Source organism: Nicotiana sylvestris, chromosome 2, assembly GCF_000393655.2.
Source record: "Nicotiana sylvestris chromosome 2, ASM39365v2, whole genome shotgun sequence".
Taxonomy (NCBI): Eukaryota; Viridiplantae; Streptophyta; class Magnoliopsida; order Solanales; family Solanaceae; genus Nicotiana; species Nicotiana sylvestris.
The window spans coordinates 83,230,934-83,250,246 of record NC_091058.1 but is presented as its reverse complement, the minus strand read 5'-3'; the positions used below and the strand labels follow the sequence as shown (position 1 = coordinate 83,250,246).

At 38.4% G+C, this 19,313-nt stretch overlaps 1 protein-coding gene across 4 annotated transcripts; it reads right to left on the bottom strand.

Annotated features, from left to right (window-relative positions):
- Positions 1-2,156: 2,156 nt before the first annotated feature.
- LOC104213607 (ribosomal RNA small subunit methyltransferase, mitochondrial) lies at positions 2,157-5,947 on the bottom strand. Of its 4 annotated transcripts, none has more exons than XR_011405038.1 (3): positions 5,456-5,947; positions 3,025-5,038; positions 2,157-2,767 (listed from the first exon to the last, which is right to left on the bottom strand). XR_011405038.1 is itself a non-coding variant. In XM_070167435.1 (2 exons), exons 1-2 carry the CDS (start codon positions 5,867-5,869, stop codon positions 4,277-4,279), a joined length of 1,176 nt encoding a protein of 391 aa, XP_070023536.1. In that variant the 5' UTR covers positions 5,870-5,947; the 3' UTR covers positions 2,819-4,276. The 4 variants fall into 4 exon arrangements, 1 of the variants encoding a protein (XP_070023536.1); XR_011405040.1 differs by having other exon boundaries at positions 2,159-2,767; positions 3,647-5,038; XR_011405039.1 differs by lacking the exon at positions 2,157-2,767 and having other exon boundaries at positions 2,819-3,226; positions 3,647-5,038.
- Positions 5,948-19,313: the final 13,366 nt, after the last annotated feature.

The window sequence follows — 19,313 nt, the reverse complement described above, 5'->3', positions numbered from 1 at the left end:
CACCACTGTCCGAATCATTTTTGTTGTTGCTCTCCTATTTCACTGGCCCCTTCGTCAGCTTGACGTCAACAATGCATTTCTTCAAGGTGATCTTGAAGAGGAGGTTTACATGATGCAACCTCCGGGGTTTACTTGTGCCAACAACTCGACTCATATCTGTAAGTTGCGCAAGGAAATTTATGGCCTGAAGCAAGCACCTCGGGCTTGGTACAATGCACTCAAAGGTCATATTCTGTACATGGGATTTGTCAAGACTAAATCGGACCACTCTCTATTCGTTAGGATCAGCAATGCTGGTTTCATGTTCATTTTTGTATATGTTGACGACATCATCGTCACCGGCAACAATCCTATCACTGTGAATGAGGTTATAGCTTCCCTTGCTTCTCGCTTCTAAATTAAAGATTTGGGAAGCCTTTATTACTTTCTTGGTGTTGAGGTGATTTGAAGTTCAGATGACATTATTCTATCTCAAGCAAATTATATCAATGAAATTTTAAGTGCAAAATTGATGTCTGATTGCAAAAGTGCTAAAACACCAATGAGTAACTCCAACTTACTCAAACTCAATGATGGGGTTGACCTTACAGATGCAACTCGCTATTGTCGAGTCCCAGGCAGACTTCAATATCTGTCTTTTACAAGGCCATACATTTCCTATGCGGTCAATAAACTGTCCCAGTTTATGCAATCACCATCAGACCTATATTGGAAAGCTGTGAAACGTGTTCTCAGGTATCTTCATGGTACAATCCAGTTTGGCCTCCGTGTGTCCCCAAATTTTGATTTTAATCTGCACATGTATTTTGATACCGAATGAGCTGGAGATTTCACTGACAGATCCTCCACGTCTAGCTATATTCTGTTTCTTGATCGTAACCTAATCAGTTGGTCTTCGAAAAAGCAGAAAATTGTCGCTCGCTCATCAACCGAAGCTGAATATAGAGTTGTTGCCAACGCTCTTGCTGAATTGTTGTGGTGAAAAACCTATTTCTTGAGATGAAGCTTTCTGTCAAAGATACTCCCACAATCTACTGTGACAACATTGGTGTCACTTACCTAAGCGAGAATCCAGGCCTTCATAGTCGCATGAAGCATGTTGAGGTGGACTTTCACTTTGTGCGCAACCATGTTCAACAGAAGGGGGTTCAAGTTGTTCATGTTCATTCTGCTGACCAACTAGTTGATACGCTCACCAAGCCACTTGCCAAACCAGCATTTGACCGAAATTTGTTCAAGTTAGGCTTAGTTACACATCGTGTAACTTGAGGGGGCGTATTGGAACAACAATTGTAACTAGTTGTTTATCCCTTTGGATTAGTTCTTAGCTTTCATGCTTATCCTTAGATTAGATATAGATTTAGAGTTATCCTTTTAGTTCATACTTATCATTCAGTTAGTTAGCTCTAGATAGTGTTTTGATTTGAATAAATCTCCTAATTCAAAGAGTACTCTTAGGAAGACTTGTATTTAAATTGAGCTTTGCATTCAATACAGATACAGTTTTCCATCATATTCTTGAGTGTTTATATCAATCAATTCGGAAACTGCATTTATATCTTGAATTTGTTGTAGATAGGAAAAAAAATCCAACTCAACAATCCATGCGCCACCTTGCAAATGAATAGGTTTTAATGTAACAGCTTGTTTGGATGGTTGTTACCTATCTTTCATAATGAATCGTATTATATTGTATTGTATTATATTATATTGTACTATAATACTTTAACGAATACAATATTTGGATAAAATGACGTGACCACACAAAATTAGTACTTTTTTATCATTATATAACGACGAATTTAACGATAGGATACTATAAAATTTAATTAACAATCAAAACAAATATTGTATTTAAGGAAACAATACAATAGGTAACAACCATCCAACCATCCAAACAAGTTGTAGGAGTAGATGTTGTTTGTATGTGAAATTCCACAAGGAGTAGGGACTCAATTCCTATGGCAATCAACGCGTTTCTGCTATTGGAATCACCTCGTTAAAAAACATATATAGATAAAATGTTATCAGTTATCACAAGCACGTGATAAAATGCTCACGGTCAATTGCACAAATACAGTAGAAGAAAGATGAACTCAAGATTTACGAGGTTCAACTAGTACGTCTACGTCCTCTGGTAAGAATTTTTTTTTTACAATGACGAAAGGAAGCCAATGTCATATCACAAACTCTAACACTGTAATTCCCTGTATTCTCTTCCAATCTCACATTGCAACGAATACTTCCTCTCCTAAAAACACAAATATCAGAAAATATCCACTTGAATGGCACCACAAAGTTTTAGATCAAGTCAACCTATGATAAAATATCCAAAATTCTAGTTACGTTGACAGAAATTACTCAGTAAAGCTGGAAATTTAGAAGAGTGATTTAACCTCAATAAATTTAGAGGAAATGCGCAGATAAGCCAGCGATCTATATACTTGTTTACTGCTTTAGGATAGTAATCTATGTAATTTGTTTACTGCATTTGTGCAGATCACTGTTCTAATCACCGTTCAGTAGCGTTTTTCCTTTTGCAGAATTACTGGGAGAAAGTCACTGGAAAATAACCACGGGGAGAAACTAATAGGGCTTTGTCATCCTCTTGTGGTTGACTGAATCCCACCATTTTTCCAGCTAAAATCATCAGAATCGTCCCATTGAGATGTTGATAGTTTTTTTAATCGCAAATGAGATAGGCAATTGTAATCCCATGCTTAGATTTTTGGATTCTTCATATCTCTGACTTGAGAACCAGTCCAGCCTGCTTACACCATAGACATCCCAATATTTCAGAGAACTCACAAGGTCGATATGAGAGCAAATGTGCAATAATTAAAGGTGGCAATACCAAAATGCTGCCCACCTGGGGCAGAGAGTTATCTCTGCCTGAAAAATTCGAAACAACCTGTAGCAGGCAAAATCCATGGAGTGGGGTGGAGAGGGTATAGTTACTAAAATATTCATGCTATTACAGAAGTATGCAGAACCGAAAAAGGCAAGGATTTCAACATATCCTACATTTGAAAGAGGTCAAAGATGTTCCAGTTCCCATCAACCGTAAGGTTCACTTTATCTTGGGACATATTATACCAATTCATGGGAGATAGTAAGGACAATATGTCAAGCCATGGCTGCCTTCTTCTCTTGATCTTGCTTTTGCAGCTCACCACCAGTCTTTCAGCTCATGCGCTTTCCCATGCCACTGCAACCTTCTTGCACTCTGCCCTTTTAAATAAACACTAAATTGTAGTATCTCCAACATGAACTCTTGGAAAAGCATATTAAAGCTAATAAGCAACGTGTATAAAGCAAAGTCGTGCATAGGTCATTCTAAAAATCCCCTTATGTTAAACATCATCACTTAAAAAAAAATGAATTCTATTCCTGAAAGGAAAAGGCAATTGCAAAAGTGAAGATGGACGATTTTTCTTTTGATCAATATTTAAGCTATATTAACTACATATTACATTTAACAGGCCTTTAATCAAAGAGACAACGTAAAATATTCTGATGATCAGGAAACTCGAAAGAAAATGTTATTCAGAATTTTACCAAACAAGAAAAGAAGAAAACAGTTAAATAGGACAATCAAAACCCAGTATTCCAGCATGAGTAGAATAACAACTAAATGAAACTAGACCTGGGGTCTCAAGCAGGTTCTTTCAAGCGAGGCTTGTTGCAGGCCCTTCCCCTTTTCGTTACCAACGGTCATTCAAGCTGAACCATTGAAGAGAGAAATCTATGATAGGCCAGGTTGAAGTGTGCCAAGTATCAGCCGAAGCTCCGGTTCTGCACTGGCTACTGGTAGAGGTGGCCGACAAGGTGCAAGCAAACAACCAGATACTCTCATCCCTGAAGGAGGGGATTTCAGAAACAGGTTGGACAATTGTCTCAAGGCTTAGAAGCCGATTTGGCTTAATGACCACTTGCTATGGGCTCCAATCGAGTCCACCCATTTGTTAAATGGTAATGATAATTCATAAACAACAGCATCTTATGAAATCCATTGACATTCCACCGTCGAATTTAATCCAGATGACATAAAGTTTCTGCCGAGAATACAGTACATGAAATGACTAAGAAGAACAGATCAATCCTATGACCTTCTAAAATATGACCTGTTCTGAGTACCAAATGAGATATCTTCTGCAAAGTTCTTGTAAAAGATTTGATCATCTGCAGCTATGGCTTGATCAACAAACTTGGTTGAATTGCCATTTACTTAAATGAGGTGAAAGACTACACAGCATGGATGGTGTGTATTTAAGCATTATAATGGACCAAATGCAGAAGCAAGTTCTGCATCCTTTCCATTCGTGGGTTTTACTTGACCGTGAAAGTGCAACCTAGCTCGATTGAACAAAGAAAGTAAGTTCAGTAGCTCCTCATGGGAGAGCTTTGAAGGCCTCTTATCTTCGAATCCACCAGATCGTAGAATGTCAATGACTTTCTCTCTGAACAAGTTCAGGTCCATTCCGACATCAGAAGAGACATTAGCATTATCTTCATTGTGCAGCCCATCTTCATCTTCTGAATCATTAACATGATAATCACTGTAAATTGCGTTATTCACTTCATCCAGTTTGATTTCTTGCAGCTTCATTAACTCCAGTAACATTCTTTTCTGCTTAAAGATCGCACCTAATGTTTTATTTTTCTTGGTGAAGCAGGTTCTTGTAAATGCACACCATTCTTGATAGTCCAACTCTGGAATTTCAGCTTTAGGATGTATCTTCACAACAGCAGAATCAACTTTTGGACACGGCAAAAAGTCCTTCTTGCTCACATTCATGACAAACTCTACATCAGCCACCAGCTTCACGTTCACAGCTAATCTATTAAACTCAGAGTCCCCTGGATTTGCCAATAGCCTCCTTGCAAACTCTTTCTGAAGAAGTAGCGTCCCACTCCTATATGGGTTTTTCCCAAAAACCAATTTAGCAACCAAAGGAGAGGAAATTCCATAAGGGATGTTGGCTACCAAAAGATCAAACTCTGGAAACTCGGTCTTTAAAGCATCTTGACATATAACCTGCAAAACCCAAATGGCAACTACTCAACTGAACTAAGTATAAAGTCCTAGGCATGTCAACACAACTGCATTAAGGTTTGTTCGGTTCAGTGACAAGTTATACAAGGATTATAATATAAGGGTTGTTATATAGTGTAATAATACATGGATTGGCATGCCATAGATAATAATATAGGATGTAGAGATGGCCATACCAAAATATAGAATTAGCTTAACCCTGGTATTACTAATAAACCTAGTCTTATATCACCTTCTATCCCCTATGAAATGACACCTGATTCCCGTAAGTTATGTCAATATCAGTTATGCTGAACTTTAACCAAAACCAAACGTTATATTAATAGTACAGAATTTTATACTAATAATACTATTTTTGTTACGCATTTCGTCGAACAATGTATAAGCATATAAACTTACAGTTAAGCGGTCCTGAAGCCCTCGCTCAGAGACGCGCTTGTGAAGAATCTCAACCATACGTTTGTCAATTTCGATGGCTATGACTTTTTCGGCAACTTCTAGAAGCTTCAGGGTAAGATTTCCAGTGCCGGGTCCAATTTCTAGAACGGTATCAGTAGGAAGTATGTTGGACTTTTGGACAATGGAATTAAGAACTCTGGGATTCATGAGCAGGTGTTGACCTCTGCTTTTTAGCAAATAAATTTGTGCTTCTTGATTTTCAGTTTTTCTTCGGACTCCGTGATAATCTTCATCTTCATCTTTGGCGTTGTTGAAACGGCGAGTCGACTTCGTGCGACAATGTTGCCGGAGGAAATGTTTGCTAAGGTTTAGTTTGGAAATGTTTTCGGAGAGAATTTTGGTACGATGAAGCATTGTGAAGCCTTGTTATGGAGTTGGAAAGATTTCTCAATTCTCAGGCTTCGTTTTGAATTTCAGCGGGAATTAGAGGGGCATTCATCAGCTTACATATTCCAACAAAGAGAATTCCTCACCACTAGTGGAAAAAACAAGGCCCGGGTCAGTTCATAAATCTGGGCCATGTTTTCTGGCCCAATGGTTCGGAGGTGAGTCCTAATTCGTGGAAATGACACCAACGTAGCCACTTTTAAGCATACTATTTAAAATATATCCACAGTTTATAATATATTTAAAGATTCGTCAATTTCACTCAAACTTCAGGACACGTCGTCCTAGAGTATTTAAACCTCAAAGTTCAAACTTCAGGATATCGTATCCTAAAGTTCGAAAATTGCGTCCAGAAGTTCGAATCTTATGTCCTGAATTTTAAATTAGTAGTTCAGCAATTCAGGACCGGATTTCAAATTAGCAGCATTCAGGATACTTAGTACTGAAGTTTAGGTAAATTGGCTAATCTTTAAATACATTGTAAATTGTGGATATATTTTAAATAGCAGGGTTAAAAGTGGCTTTTTCTGCACTCGGCCCTCCTAATTCCAAAATAAAGCCCAGCTTTTAGGAGGTGAGTCCGTGACCCTGAGTAAAAGAGCATCTATTATGTGATATGTTGAGTACGATTTACCATAAAATTTTACTCTGTGTACTTGTGTCGAGTTATGATATGAGAAAGGGCATGAATGTTGGGGATAAAAGAACTTTGAAAAATCTGACTAAACAACGCATGGAAGTACCATAATTATTTTACAAGGCCAGTCTAAGATGCAACAATTGAGACCACTAGCTAGTGGTATTAAGAGAGGGTCACAGACTGAAACCTTCCAATTATGACTTTTAATTATAACTAGAGAAACAAGCTCGCATCATTATGTTCTTCATCTTTGTCTCTGAGTAACATTCTTTCAAGGGTGTTTTGCTACATTAATACTTTAGTATTCAGATGTCGAATCTTTTGCATACAAAATATAACCTGTGTTTTTCATGGTAGAAAGGTATTAATATAAGGCATAACCCTTCAAAGGTTTGTGAGGCAGCAGAATTTTGGTGTCTGGTTATTTTATCACTAGTTATTAGCCGTGAGTCCCTCTATGCAAACACCTTTTGTTTCTCTCTTCTAAATAAGTGTATAAGATTGGAGAGGATCTTCAGCTGCCTAGAGAAAATGACGCTCCGTATCGCTGCAATTATGGCAGATTAATTAATGTTATAGAAAGTGATGTAGTATCGGGTATATGAACATTGAGATCTGATAAACCCGTGGGATGTTTCGAATTTCCACTAATAAGCACCTAGTCAAGCAGACTCTGATGCCTTGGAATATGTAGCAAGCTAAGTTTAACATATATCGTTGTCAATTTTTTTTATTTTTTTATTGTTGTGATAGATACGTAAATCATGTTGTACCACAAAAGGGAAATGCAACGCTTATTGAAAGTGAAGAGGTGAAACCTCACACCAGGCATAAGGACCTAGACTTTATGTGGTGCTGATAGAAACTAAGGGTCCATCAAACTATATAGAGAAACTAAGACTTTATATAGGTTATAAACTATTGTAACCTAGGAATTAAACTCTTAATCCTTCACTAACATGTAATAACCCTATTACAAGCCCCTTTGCAATAACTCTATTACAAAGCTTACAACTTGACTAACTCTAGCCAAGACACAAACACAAGGTTTATGGTTTTACAAACGGTTTCCAACACAATGCTTCTTAACTAAGCTAAGTAGGAATTACAAGTAAATCACTTGAACAAAGGTGCAACACAACTAAGGACATGTAATGGCTCAATACAGGAAACTTGTCCTTCGTTATGTTGTTCTTTGTTCTTGAAGCCTTTAGAGTCACTTGCAAGATTGACACACTTGAGAGAAAGCTTGATCGATTCTCGAATGTGCAAGTGACTTGTTTTTGCTTTACTTCATGTTAATATTTCCCAATGCAAGCATATTTGGTACAAAGGCATTCCCCATAAAGTGACTGTTCCATTGTTTATGGTGTTGCGTGTGTGCAGAGGACAGTTGCAGCAGCTTTACAGCCTGTGGGGAGTTGACTTAGTACAGTCAGCAAGGAAAGTGATGTCCATCTGTTCTCTCTATCGTTTCTTTGACTCTAAATTGTTGAGATATGTCCCTGACTTGAGACTTGTTGTTCTTGAGCACTTGAGGATGTGGAACAGGTTCCCCATCTGGTTCTTTGAGTTTGTTAGATCATCAAAACATAACAGGTCACATAACCTATCAATTTTTCCCTTTTTTATGATGATAAACTTGTAATTGAAGTTCCCCCTAAAAACCAGAGTGACATGTAGTGGCATGCATACTTCCTGTATTCCCCCTGAACTTGTTCCCTCTCTTGTTCCCCCTCAATTTATTTTTCCCTTTTGGCATCATAAAAAGATTAATCACAAGTAATAAGCAAAAAGAAGTTTAGCCTGGTTAACTCATGACATATGCGCGCACACAAACATGACTAAATAGAGCATAAGAGCAAAGTACGCACAACAAAAGGACGGGATATTTATTAATTTTGGAAATAAGCTGGGACCAGTACCAGTTGTTACATAATCATCCACAAATTAAAATAGCAAAAAAAATACCAATCACTAAACACATCCAAACAAAAAAGGATCAAAATAGAGGATAGATATCTTAAACTTGACATTGGGGAGGGAATGATTTTAAGGAGCATTGGAAGGGGGAGGCATAGACGAAGAGGTAGGGGTTCTAAGAAGGATGTCCATTCGAGCATTTGCTAATACCTGCTCGTTGAGCAGCCTCTCCTTCAGGTCCTCGACTTATTTCCTCATATTAGCATTTTCCGTCAGTCGGGCAATCTTTGTACCTTGTGAACGGCTGGAACCAGGTACCTCCTGGGCCTAACTGAGCTAACTTTCGAGAATGGCATTTCGTGCCTTCAGTTTCCTTATCTCTTCAGTGGCAGTATTCTGAGCTTCAATTAGTTGAGAGATAGTGGAATTGCTTCCAGCCCCTCCCCTTTTATCGATACACTCACACTCTTCTAAGGTGGTCGTGGAGAAGGTTTGCTTGTGAGTACCCATTATAGCCTTTCCCAAGGGGACCTTGAAGTAGTTAAATACTTTGGTGAGTAGGGACTCGTACGGCAACCCATTATTACCATCCTTAAAATCCTCCACTTTCTTCATATATTCTATTATGAGACTAGACAGGTTTATAGTGGAGTAGGCATCCATTAGAAACAAGTCGGCTCGTGACATAATGGAACGTCTTTCTGCGCGTGGGAGCAGAACCTTGTTGACCATTTCAAACAACAGTTGGTATGCTGGAAGGAAGTCCTTCTTGTGTACTTGTACCCCTTGTTGTACTGCATTATCCTTCTAAATGGCATTTATGAAGTTTGAAGAACAAGTCCCTTCAATGGAGGATATGCCGCCACACTACTAGAAATCCGGGCAAAACCGTCCAAAATAATCGATCAAAGTTGGTCGGTAATGGCCAATAACCGTCCAAAATACGACCATTTACATGTGGACGGTATTTTGAAGGTCAAAAGAGCATATCGACCAAAGTTGGTCGGAAATTTGGTCGGTCAATTAAATTCAAAAAAATAATTGCCCAAAAAAACGGACCAAAGCTGGTTGGTTTTTTCCGACCAAAGTTGGCCGGTATTTTAATGATATAATTAAAAAATACACCATCTGGGAATCGAACCGGGGTCTGTACTCTGGTAAGATACTATTCTACTACTAGACCATTGATGCATTTTATTTTAAGACTGTCTTTTATTTGATTTATACTCTTTAATTGTATTTTCGCACAAAAATAACCAACCAAAGTTGGTCGATTTTATTGAAAAATAAAATTACCGACCAAAGTTGGTCGGATTTTTAAAATGACCGGCCAAATTAACCGACCAATTTCGGTCGGTTTTCTAATATTAATTTTAATTTATTTTAAATGAAAAACTGACCAAAGTTGGTCGGTTTCTTGAAAAATAAGTTTTACGGGACTCAAAAATAGTTTCCCACATTTTTGCGCCAAAGAAAACCGACCAAAGTTGGTCGGTTTCATACAAAAAAAAATTTAAAAATAAAATATTTTGAAAAATCGACCAACTTTTGTCGGTTTTTTTATCGACCAACTTTGGTTATGGTAAAAAAACCGGCCAAAGTTGGTCGGTCGACCTTGGTCGGTTTTTTCCAAATTTATAGTAGTGTCAGTAGGCACTCCCAAGATGGTTCCCTACACACTCACATCCAACATAAAGTCTACCTTATTCACCTTCATACAGATGTTGTCATCCTCTACTGTGAAAAAGTCGGCATAAAAACTATGCACTTCTGCCTCACACGCCTTAGGATTCTCTACCATGAACAAATGTGTCCACTGTTGAAACTCACAAATCTCCACCAGTTGTTGCATACCAGTCATGTCTAGAATATCAGGGGCAAATGTTCTGCCCCACAACACCTTTTGATTTCTCAAGTTTTCTCTTCCAGCATCCTTGTCCGCAAGCAGCTTGGCCCTCTTGGAGGAACCAGGTTCCTCACCAGCTTTTCTTTTCACTAATTTTCTCACACTTTTCCCTTTGTCTGTAGATTTCTCAAACACTTTCTCAAACACAGATTTCTCAGCCACCTTCTCATCAGACATCTCAGCCGCCTTCTTACCAGACATTTCAACCTCAACATTGCTAAACTCCATCACACTCTCATATGACTCCTTCCTGGATCTCGGAACTGTAGGTTTCTTGGAGGACTTACGAACTAAGGAACTAGGCTCCTCATTCACCTCGTCATCAATGTCAACAACAAGTACTGGAGGCACTACCTTCTTATTCATAATCTTTCCATCCTTCACCAATCTCTTCTTCTTCTTATCTTCTCTATTTTATCTTAGAACTAATTCAAGAGCTTCCTTCTTCTGTAGCCTAGTAGTAGGTCTTTTAGGAGTGGACTCCTTGGGAGTTGCCTTTCTAATCCTAGCACTAATGAAGCTTGCAAGAGCCACATTTTCAAAGTCTTCTTCACTATCCTCATTCTCCTCCTCAAACATAGATCTCAACTCAGGAACAACAATGGTCAATGGCTCAGCATAGAAATGAGGAAAGAGAGCGGGATCAGCACTGACCTGGGGTTCTTAGGGAGAACCAGGGGTTTCATCCCAAGTAAAAGTAGAGGGCTCCTCTTGGGCGGAGGGAATAGGTCCCTCATGTGGTTCCCCAGTAGTATTTTCAGGTGTCGTATTTTCGATAGGCACCAATTCTCTACCCTCTACTTGTAGACTATCACCTTCCCCCTGAGACCCTTGGGTTTTAGACACACCTTCAAAGCCACCCACCAAACTTCCCTCAGCAGCTATTGACAGCATATTCTCTATGGATTCTTGTTCTTCTAACCCCAAAGTAAACTCAGAAGGCCCGGTAAGAGTATTACCTGTAGAATCGGTGACATTCAAGTCGAGGCCTGGTGTAGTCATTGATGATTCGTTACCATTGTGAACCACCCCATGTTATGCCTCAGGATTCTTTTTCACTTGCAGACTGGAGACTTCTTGATTTTCTTCTCCTTTTACTGTTTCTTCCTCCTCCAATATTTTCGGCGACACAGAAGGAGAGGTTGTAGCTACAAACCTCTTGGGGTTTGAAGTCTTGCGACTCCGATGAGAAGCAGAATTTGATTGTGTTTGTGAAGAGGCAGTGGGTGGTTGGGAATCTTGCTTAAGGTTTGGACTGGGTGTCATCGGGGACTTGGGCTCTTTTACCGGTGCTTCAGTAGATGAAGTAACAGTGGGGACGATACTTGGGACATTTGTGGCTTCGAGATTTTTAGACATGGTGGAGTGTAGTGAGAGTTCAAGGAAGAAGAGAGTGTTTGGTTGTTGAGAGAAAAAGGGAAGTTTTGGCTTTTGACATCCTTTAGATTAATTTAATGGAGGTGAGAGACCGGTTAGGAACGGGTATTGATTTTTTGGGTAGGTGGGTCATTTCATAACGGACAGGACGCTTTGATTCCAGGAAGAAAAAGGAGAAACTGAAATTTTAATGACGTGGCACCCTTTTTAGCCGTTTTAAATTTTTTTGCATGAGAGTACAAAAGGACTACTAACCTGTGTCAAGGGAACCAGGTTCCTTGCCAGATGTTGTAGATGTGAGCCGCATCCTTTTGCCAAAGTGCAATATCATTAACTTTTTTGTTTTCCCTGTGATCTCCATGTGTGTCTACCTGTAACGTAGAAATGAGTTAGACCTCGCCAGAAAACAATTTTAGCTATTTTACCTGTTCATTTCTTTCATAGCCAGTCATGAGGGACCGAGTCCTTAACTTGATTTGATCAACCCTAGTGCCAAATGATTCTTTTCAAAGTTCTCTCTGTTTAGTGCTTTGGTGAAGATATCTACAATTTGATCTTCTGTACTACAAAATTTCATGCAGATAAGCCCTTTTTCAACATTATCTTTTTTGAAATGATGTCGCACATCAACGTACTTTGTTCTCTTATGCTGAACGAGATTCTTGGCCATGTGGAGATCATTGTTATTGTCACATAGTAATGGCACACTATTAGAGAACACACCAAAATCTTCTAACTGCTACTTGATCCACAACAGTTGAGCACAGCAAGAGACCACTACCACATACTCAGCTTCTGTAGTTGAAAGAGCCACCGAGTTTTGTTTTATTGTACCCCATGAATTAGACACGATCCCAAAAAGTGTGTCATGCTAGAAGTGCTTTTCCTATCCACTAGATAACCAGTATAATCAGCGCCAACATACCCGATCAGGTCGAAATTGTCTCCTGAGGGATAGTAGAGAACCATGTCTTGCGTACCTTTGAGATGCCTTCAGATAAGATTCATTTGGAATAGATTGAAACCTGGTACACAGTACCACTCTGATAATGATATATGGTCTACTTGTTGTGAGATATAAGAGTGACCCAATGATACCTCTATACATGGTCTCGTTCATAGAAGAACCAGGTTCATCTATGTCCAGACGAGTGGCAGTGGCAATAGGGTATCAATAACCTTTGAACTTTCCATTTCAAATCTATTTAGAAGCTCTTTGTACTTCTGCAGACTAATCATTGTGCCCCTTTGACTTTGTTTAACTTGTAGACCTAAGAAGAAATTTAATTCCCCGTCATGCTCATCTCAAGCCTGCTTCCCATGAGCTTTGCAAATTCATCGCACAGTGAGTCATTTGTTTTACTGAAGATGATGTCGTCAATATAGACTTGCACAATGAGCAGGTTCCTCCCCAATTTCATCAGAAATAAGGTATTGTCAATTTTTCCTCTTGTAAAGCCATTTTCTAAGAGAAATTTGGACAACATTTCATACCATGTACGAGGCGCCTGCTTCAGCCCATATAAAACCTTTTCAAGTTTAAAAACATGCTCAGGATGCTCATAGCATTCGAAGTCAGATGGTTGTTTAACGAAGACTTCTTCTTTTAGAAAACCATTCAGAAATGAACTTTTGACATCTATTTGGAATAGTTTGAATTCCATATGAGATGCAAAGGCAATAAGGATACTGATGGCCTTCATTCGAGCAATTGGAGCAAAGTTTTATCATAGTCAATCCCTTCTCTTGATTGTATCCTTGAACTATGTTCCTCTCAAATTGATGGAGTTCATCTTGCATGGCAGTATTCCAGTCAGCATCTTTCAATGCTTCCTTGATATTTCTTGGCTCAATTTGAGAGAGAAAGGCTAAGAAGGTAAGATAGTTTCTTGACTTTGATCTAGTTTGAATCCCTGAGTCAAGAGGAATGATCATATCCTGAAGAGGATGTGAACGCTTATGCTTCAAGTTGGACACATGAATCTTATTATGAGAGAATCCAGGTTCTTCTGGATATGATTCATAAGTCCTGCTTCTCACCTCAGCATCTGGGGTTCCTTGCACAACATCCACAACTCTGTTCCTTGGTTCAGTTATTGTGATTGAGGGACCAGGTTCCTCTACATTAGCTAGAGATTCAGCTGTGCCATGGTTATTTGATTCCTTGACATGACTCATCATGTTGGCCTTTCCATTTACCATATCAATTACTTCACCAGGGACATTTGATAGCTCTCCATCTTGATCAGCCTTATCTTGTGCAACATCTTCCAAATAGGTGGTATGATTCGTCAAAGATCACACATATGCTTTCCTCAACACATTGAGTTCTTTTGTTGTACACCTTGTAAGCTTTTCTTTGTGATGAATATCCAAGAAATATTCCTTCATCACTTTTGGCATCAAATTTTACCAAAGCTTCCTTACCATTGTTGAGGACAAAACATTTGCAACCAAATGTCCTTAAGTGTGTTAGCTTGAGTTTTTCCTGTTTAGTAGTTCATACGGGGTTTTGTTCAGGATGGACCTGATCATGCACCTGTTCACCAAGTAGCATGCAGTGTTAACTGCTTCTGCCCAGAAACCTTTTGCAATACCACTGTCAATCAGCATTATCATAGCCATGTCTTCAATAATCCTATTTTTCCTCTCCACAACACCGTTTTATTGGGGTGTTCTTGAGCTAAAAATTATGACTTATACCATTTTCAGCACATAATTTATCAAACCTTGCATTGTTAAATTATATGCCATGATAAGATCTTATACTCACAACATTATGGCTCATCTTTACTTGGATGTTCTTCACAAAAGCAACAAATATTGGGAAAGTCTCATCTTTGGTTATGATGAATAGGGTCCATGTGAATCTTAAGTAGTCATCCACTATGACGAAGATGTACTTCCTTCCTCCTCTAATTGGCACTCTCAGAGGTCTACATAGATCCATATGGAGAAGATCAAGTGGCTTTGAGGTGCTTACTCCCTTTTTGGATTTGAAGGAGGACCTGATCTGCTTTTCTTTTACACATGCATTATACACTTTGTGATCTTTGAATCTTGACTTAGGAAGTCCACGAACCAGGTCCTTCTTGACCAACTTGTTCACCAATGTAAAACTTACATGGCTCAATCTTCCATGTAACAATTCAGCGTCATTATCCACAACACTCAGACATATGAGATCCCCATTATGTAGGGACTCAAAATCAGCAACATAGATATCTTTTTGCCATCAAGATCACTTCACCAGTCACAAGGTTTGTGACTGTTCAGATTTTTGACACAAATTCCACCTTGTTGCCTTTGTCGCAGATTTGAGAAACACTCAGTAAGTTGTACTTCAAGCCATTCATATAATACATATTTTCGATTGAGTGAGCAAGAGACTTCCCAATTCTTCCTACCATTGCCAAAGGACACACTCCCTCATTGCAGGGCTTTGAGTGAAAGGAAATCATTAGTGCTTCCAATCATATGTTTCGAGATGCCACTATCCATATACCATATTTGGCTGCTTCCTTTCACTACTCCCTGCACAAGAGAACCAAGCATTAGACTTAGGAACCCAAGCAAGTTTGGTTCCCTTGTGATGAGAAAAAGGGTGAATCAAGGATCTTTTTGTCCAAGCAAGCATCACACGTTTTTTATACGATGGACCAGGTTTTTAGCAGTAGTTGTTTTTAAACAAAAACTTTATTTTTTGTTGGGACTGAAATCTAGCTTTACATGTTTCTTTAAAATGTCCAGTGTTACCGCAGTGAGTACAGAGCCATTTATCAGGGACAATAACGTACTTGCATGGGGGTTATAAAGAGTTTTTTCCCTTTGGAACCCAATTCCCTGCATATTCCCCCCATTGTTCTTATACATAGCAATGATTGCATTAGAGGACCACATCCACTTAAGGGATTTTTCTAGGTTATTCTTAACTCTACCTAGATCTTTCTGAAGTTTTCTGTTCTCTCAAGTTTAGACACAGACTAGATTTCACTGATTTTTGCTCATTTTCAAGCCTAAGGTATGCCTCACTTGCAACTTCCTTTCCCTTTTGAGTGATCACATGCCTACGTTCCCTTATTAGTTCCTCAATTATTTCCTTTAGGTCTACAACTACTACTAATAAGTCATTTCTCTCATGCTCTATGTTTGCAATTCTTTCAGTTAAGATGTCTTTTTCCTTTTTAAACTCTCAATGGTCTCTTTTAGATCAACCACAACAACCACTAGATCATCTCTCTCATATTGTTTTTCTCCTAGTTCCATAATTAGCACATTCTTATCGTTAATAAGATTGTGATATGCATCAATTAGAACATTAGATAAGATATAAACTTCTTTTGAGAATAGGACTTCAAATTTCATTGAACATCTAGAAAGTTTACCTCATCATCATCGTCATCTTCCTCATCCTCATCTGATTTTTCCATTAGGGCAAAAATGGAGTCATACTTAGCTACTTCACTTTCTACTGCCATTATAGAGCTATCACCTTGCTCATCATCTTCTCCAGATTTGTTGGAAGAGTATACCCATGCATCAAGAGTATGTTTCACAACATTATCAACAACATCTTTTCTCTTGAATTTTTTCAAGAATCGGGTTCCTCTTGGCTGCTTTATCTTTTTTGTGTTTGTACTGGTTTTGATTGTGGAGAGGGCAATCCTTGATTAAATGTCCTCGATTCCCGCACTTATAACATAAGTCATAGCCTTTTGGCTTGCTGGAGCTGCCCCTCTTTGGAATACCTTCATTTCTGTGAACCATCTTCTAAACTCTTTTTGTTAAATAGGCCATATCAACATCCTCACCACTTAAGTCGTTGTTGTCTGTCTTGAGGACCAAGTTATTCTCCCTTTTGGGCTCTCTTCTCTCATGATCCTTCTTCTTCTGTATCTCATAAGTCTTCAGATTGCCAATAAGTTCATCAATGGTCAGCTTTTGCAGATCCTTTGCCTCTGTGATAGCATTAACTTTACTTTCCCAAGAACCAGGTAATGCACTGAGTATTTTCCTCACAAGTTTGTTCCTTGGAATAATCTCTCCCAGAGAATGAAGCTCATTGATGATAGAGGTGAAGCGAGTGTGCATGTCCTAAATGGACTCATCATCCTTCATCCTGAAGCGTTCATACTCAGTGGTTAGCATATCAATCTTCGACTGCTTGACTTGAGTTATCCCTTCATGTGCTGTTTGGAGAGCTTCCTAGATTTCTTTGGCAGATTGACAGGCAGAAATCATATTGTATTCGTCTTGTCCAATGCCACATATGAGGATCTTTTTTGCTCGAAAATTCTTCTCTATAGACTTGCAATCAATATCGTTGTATTCCTTTCTTGTTTTGGGAATTGTCACTGCTGGTTCACCAATGGTCTTCATAGAAATGAAAGGACCATCACAGATAACATCTCAGACCTCTGAATCTTCAGCCATGATGAATTCGTGCATCCTAGTCTTCCACCATCCGTAATAGTGTCCATCGAACCTTGGTAGTCTGTAGGTAGACTGACCTTCTTCAAAGTTTGGTAGAGCAGCCATGAGGATCCTTTCTAGGTGTTAGCCTGATAGAAAGAACCTGCTCTGATAACAATTGATAGAAACTAAGGATCCACTAAACTATATAGAGAACGAGGTTCTCTATTAGTTCCCACAGAACACACGCACACAATAGTAAGTAAATAACACAATAGAGTTGTACGTGGAAAACTCTCAGCTCACGGGATTAAAAACCACGACCTATACTCGCAAGATTTCAACTGCACTACTGAGCAAACTTCAAATTACAAACTATTGTAACCTAGGAATTAAACTCTTAAAATCCTCACAAACTTGTAATAACTCTATTATAAGCCCCTTTACAATAACTATATTACAACGCTTACAACTTGACTAACTCTAGCCAAGACACAAACACAAGGTTTATGGTTTTACAAACGGTTTCCTACTTAATGCCTATTAACTAAGCTAAGTAGGAATTACAAGTAAATCACTTGAACAAAGGTGCAACACAACTAAGGACATGTAATGACTCAATACAGGAAACTTGTCCTTCGTTATGTTGTTCTTTGTTTTTGAAGCCTTGAGAGTCACTTACAAGATTGACACACTTGAGAGAAAGCTTAATCGATTCTAGAATGTGCAAGTGACTTATTTTTGCTTTGCTTCGTGTTAATATTACCCAAGTGATGTCACTTGGAGGATGCAAACATATTTGGTACAAAGGCATTCACCATAAAGTGACCGCTACACTGTTTATGGTGTTGCGTGTGTGCAGAGGACAGTTGCAGCAGCTTTACAGCCTATGGGGAGTTGACTAAGTACAGTCAGCAAGGGAACTGATGTCAGTTCTCTTTGTCGTTTCTTTGACTCTGAATTGTTGAGACATGTCCCCGACTTGAGACTTGTTGTTCTTGAGCACTTGAGGATGTGGAATAGGTTCCCCATCTGTTCTTCAAGTTTGTTAGATCATCAAAACATAACAGGTCACATAACCTATCAGGTGGTTTGTGTGAGAAATAATAAAATATGCATGCATTTAATTAACTACATGTATTCTTAGCTAGGCTTGGACATAAATTTGGTTGAAACTTGAAAAAATAAGTTTTTGAAGATGAGATGAAAAATAATTTTTGAAAGTTAAAATTTTGTTTGGACATGCATTATACTTGAAAAGAATTTGATGTTTTATGAGTAGAAAACTTCAAAAACTACTCAGAACTGTTTTTGGGATTTGAAGATTTTATTTTCAAAATCTACCAAAAATAGTTAAAATCTATAAATAAATAAAAAACAGATATTTGAAAACAAAATTAAAAAAAAAAAAAACTCCCAAATCTTATGTTCGAACGGGAGCTTAACAAATTGACTTTTTTGCTCGTCGGAAGAAAATTTATGGCTTCTCTCTTAAGAAAAAGCTACCAAGGTGGCTGAATTTATTAAATATACAAAATAATTAAATAGTATAATTTACGACTAATATTGAGTTCATAATCTACCCACGGTTTGCGATACAAAAAAATCAAAAAATAAAAATTAAAGGACAAAATGTTGCAAGGACAGAAAAAGCTAGAACTATGTGAAACAAAACAAATCGTGTAACAGAAACTCATGTTACAGGGGATCTGGCAATGTCCCTATCATCAACAAAAGGATAAAAGCTGGACATACTCAAGTGATATTGCTCGACAAAATAGTACAAAGTTATTCAACTTTGAGTCACAATTTTTTTTTATGTAAACAGGCCTTCTTTGGTACCAAGAGAGCCACGTTACGTTGAGGAATGAAAATAATTTGAACCTATATATATATCCTACTAGTATATTATATGACTAATAAGATCGCCTCTGGAAATTCTTAAAGAAGAAGCAAAGAAGTTGAAGCATGGAATAGGACCAACTTAGCAATGACCAATCACTTTTGTGATCTCTTCGGAGGAAAAATAAGTTCCCCCATACCTCTCTCGTACTGGAGATCTAAGGTCCCCATACTTGATTCTTCTGTCTCCATGCTGCTCCCATTCTTCACTATTCCTCATTAAGCTCTAAACTTTTCATTACCAAGCTAAG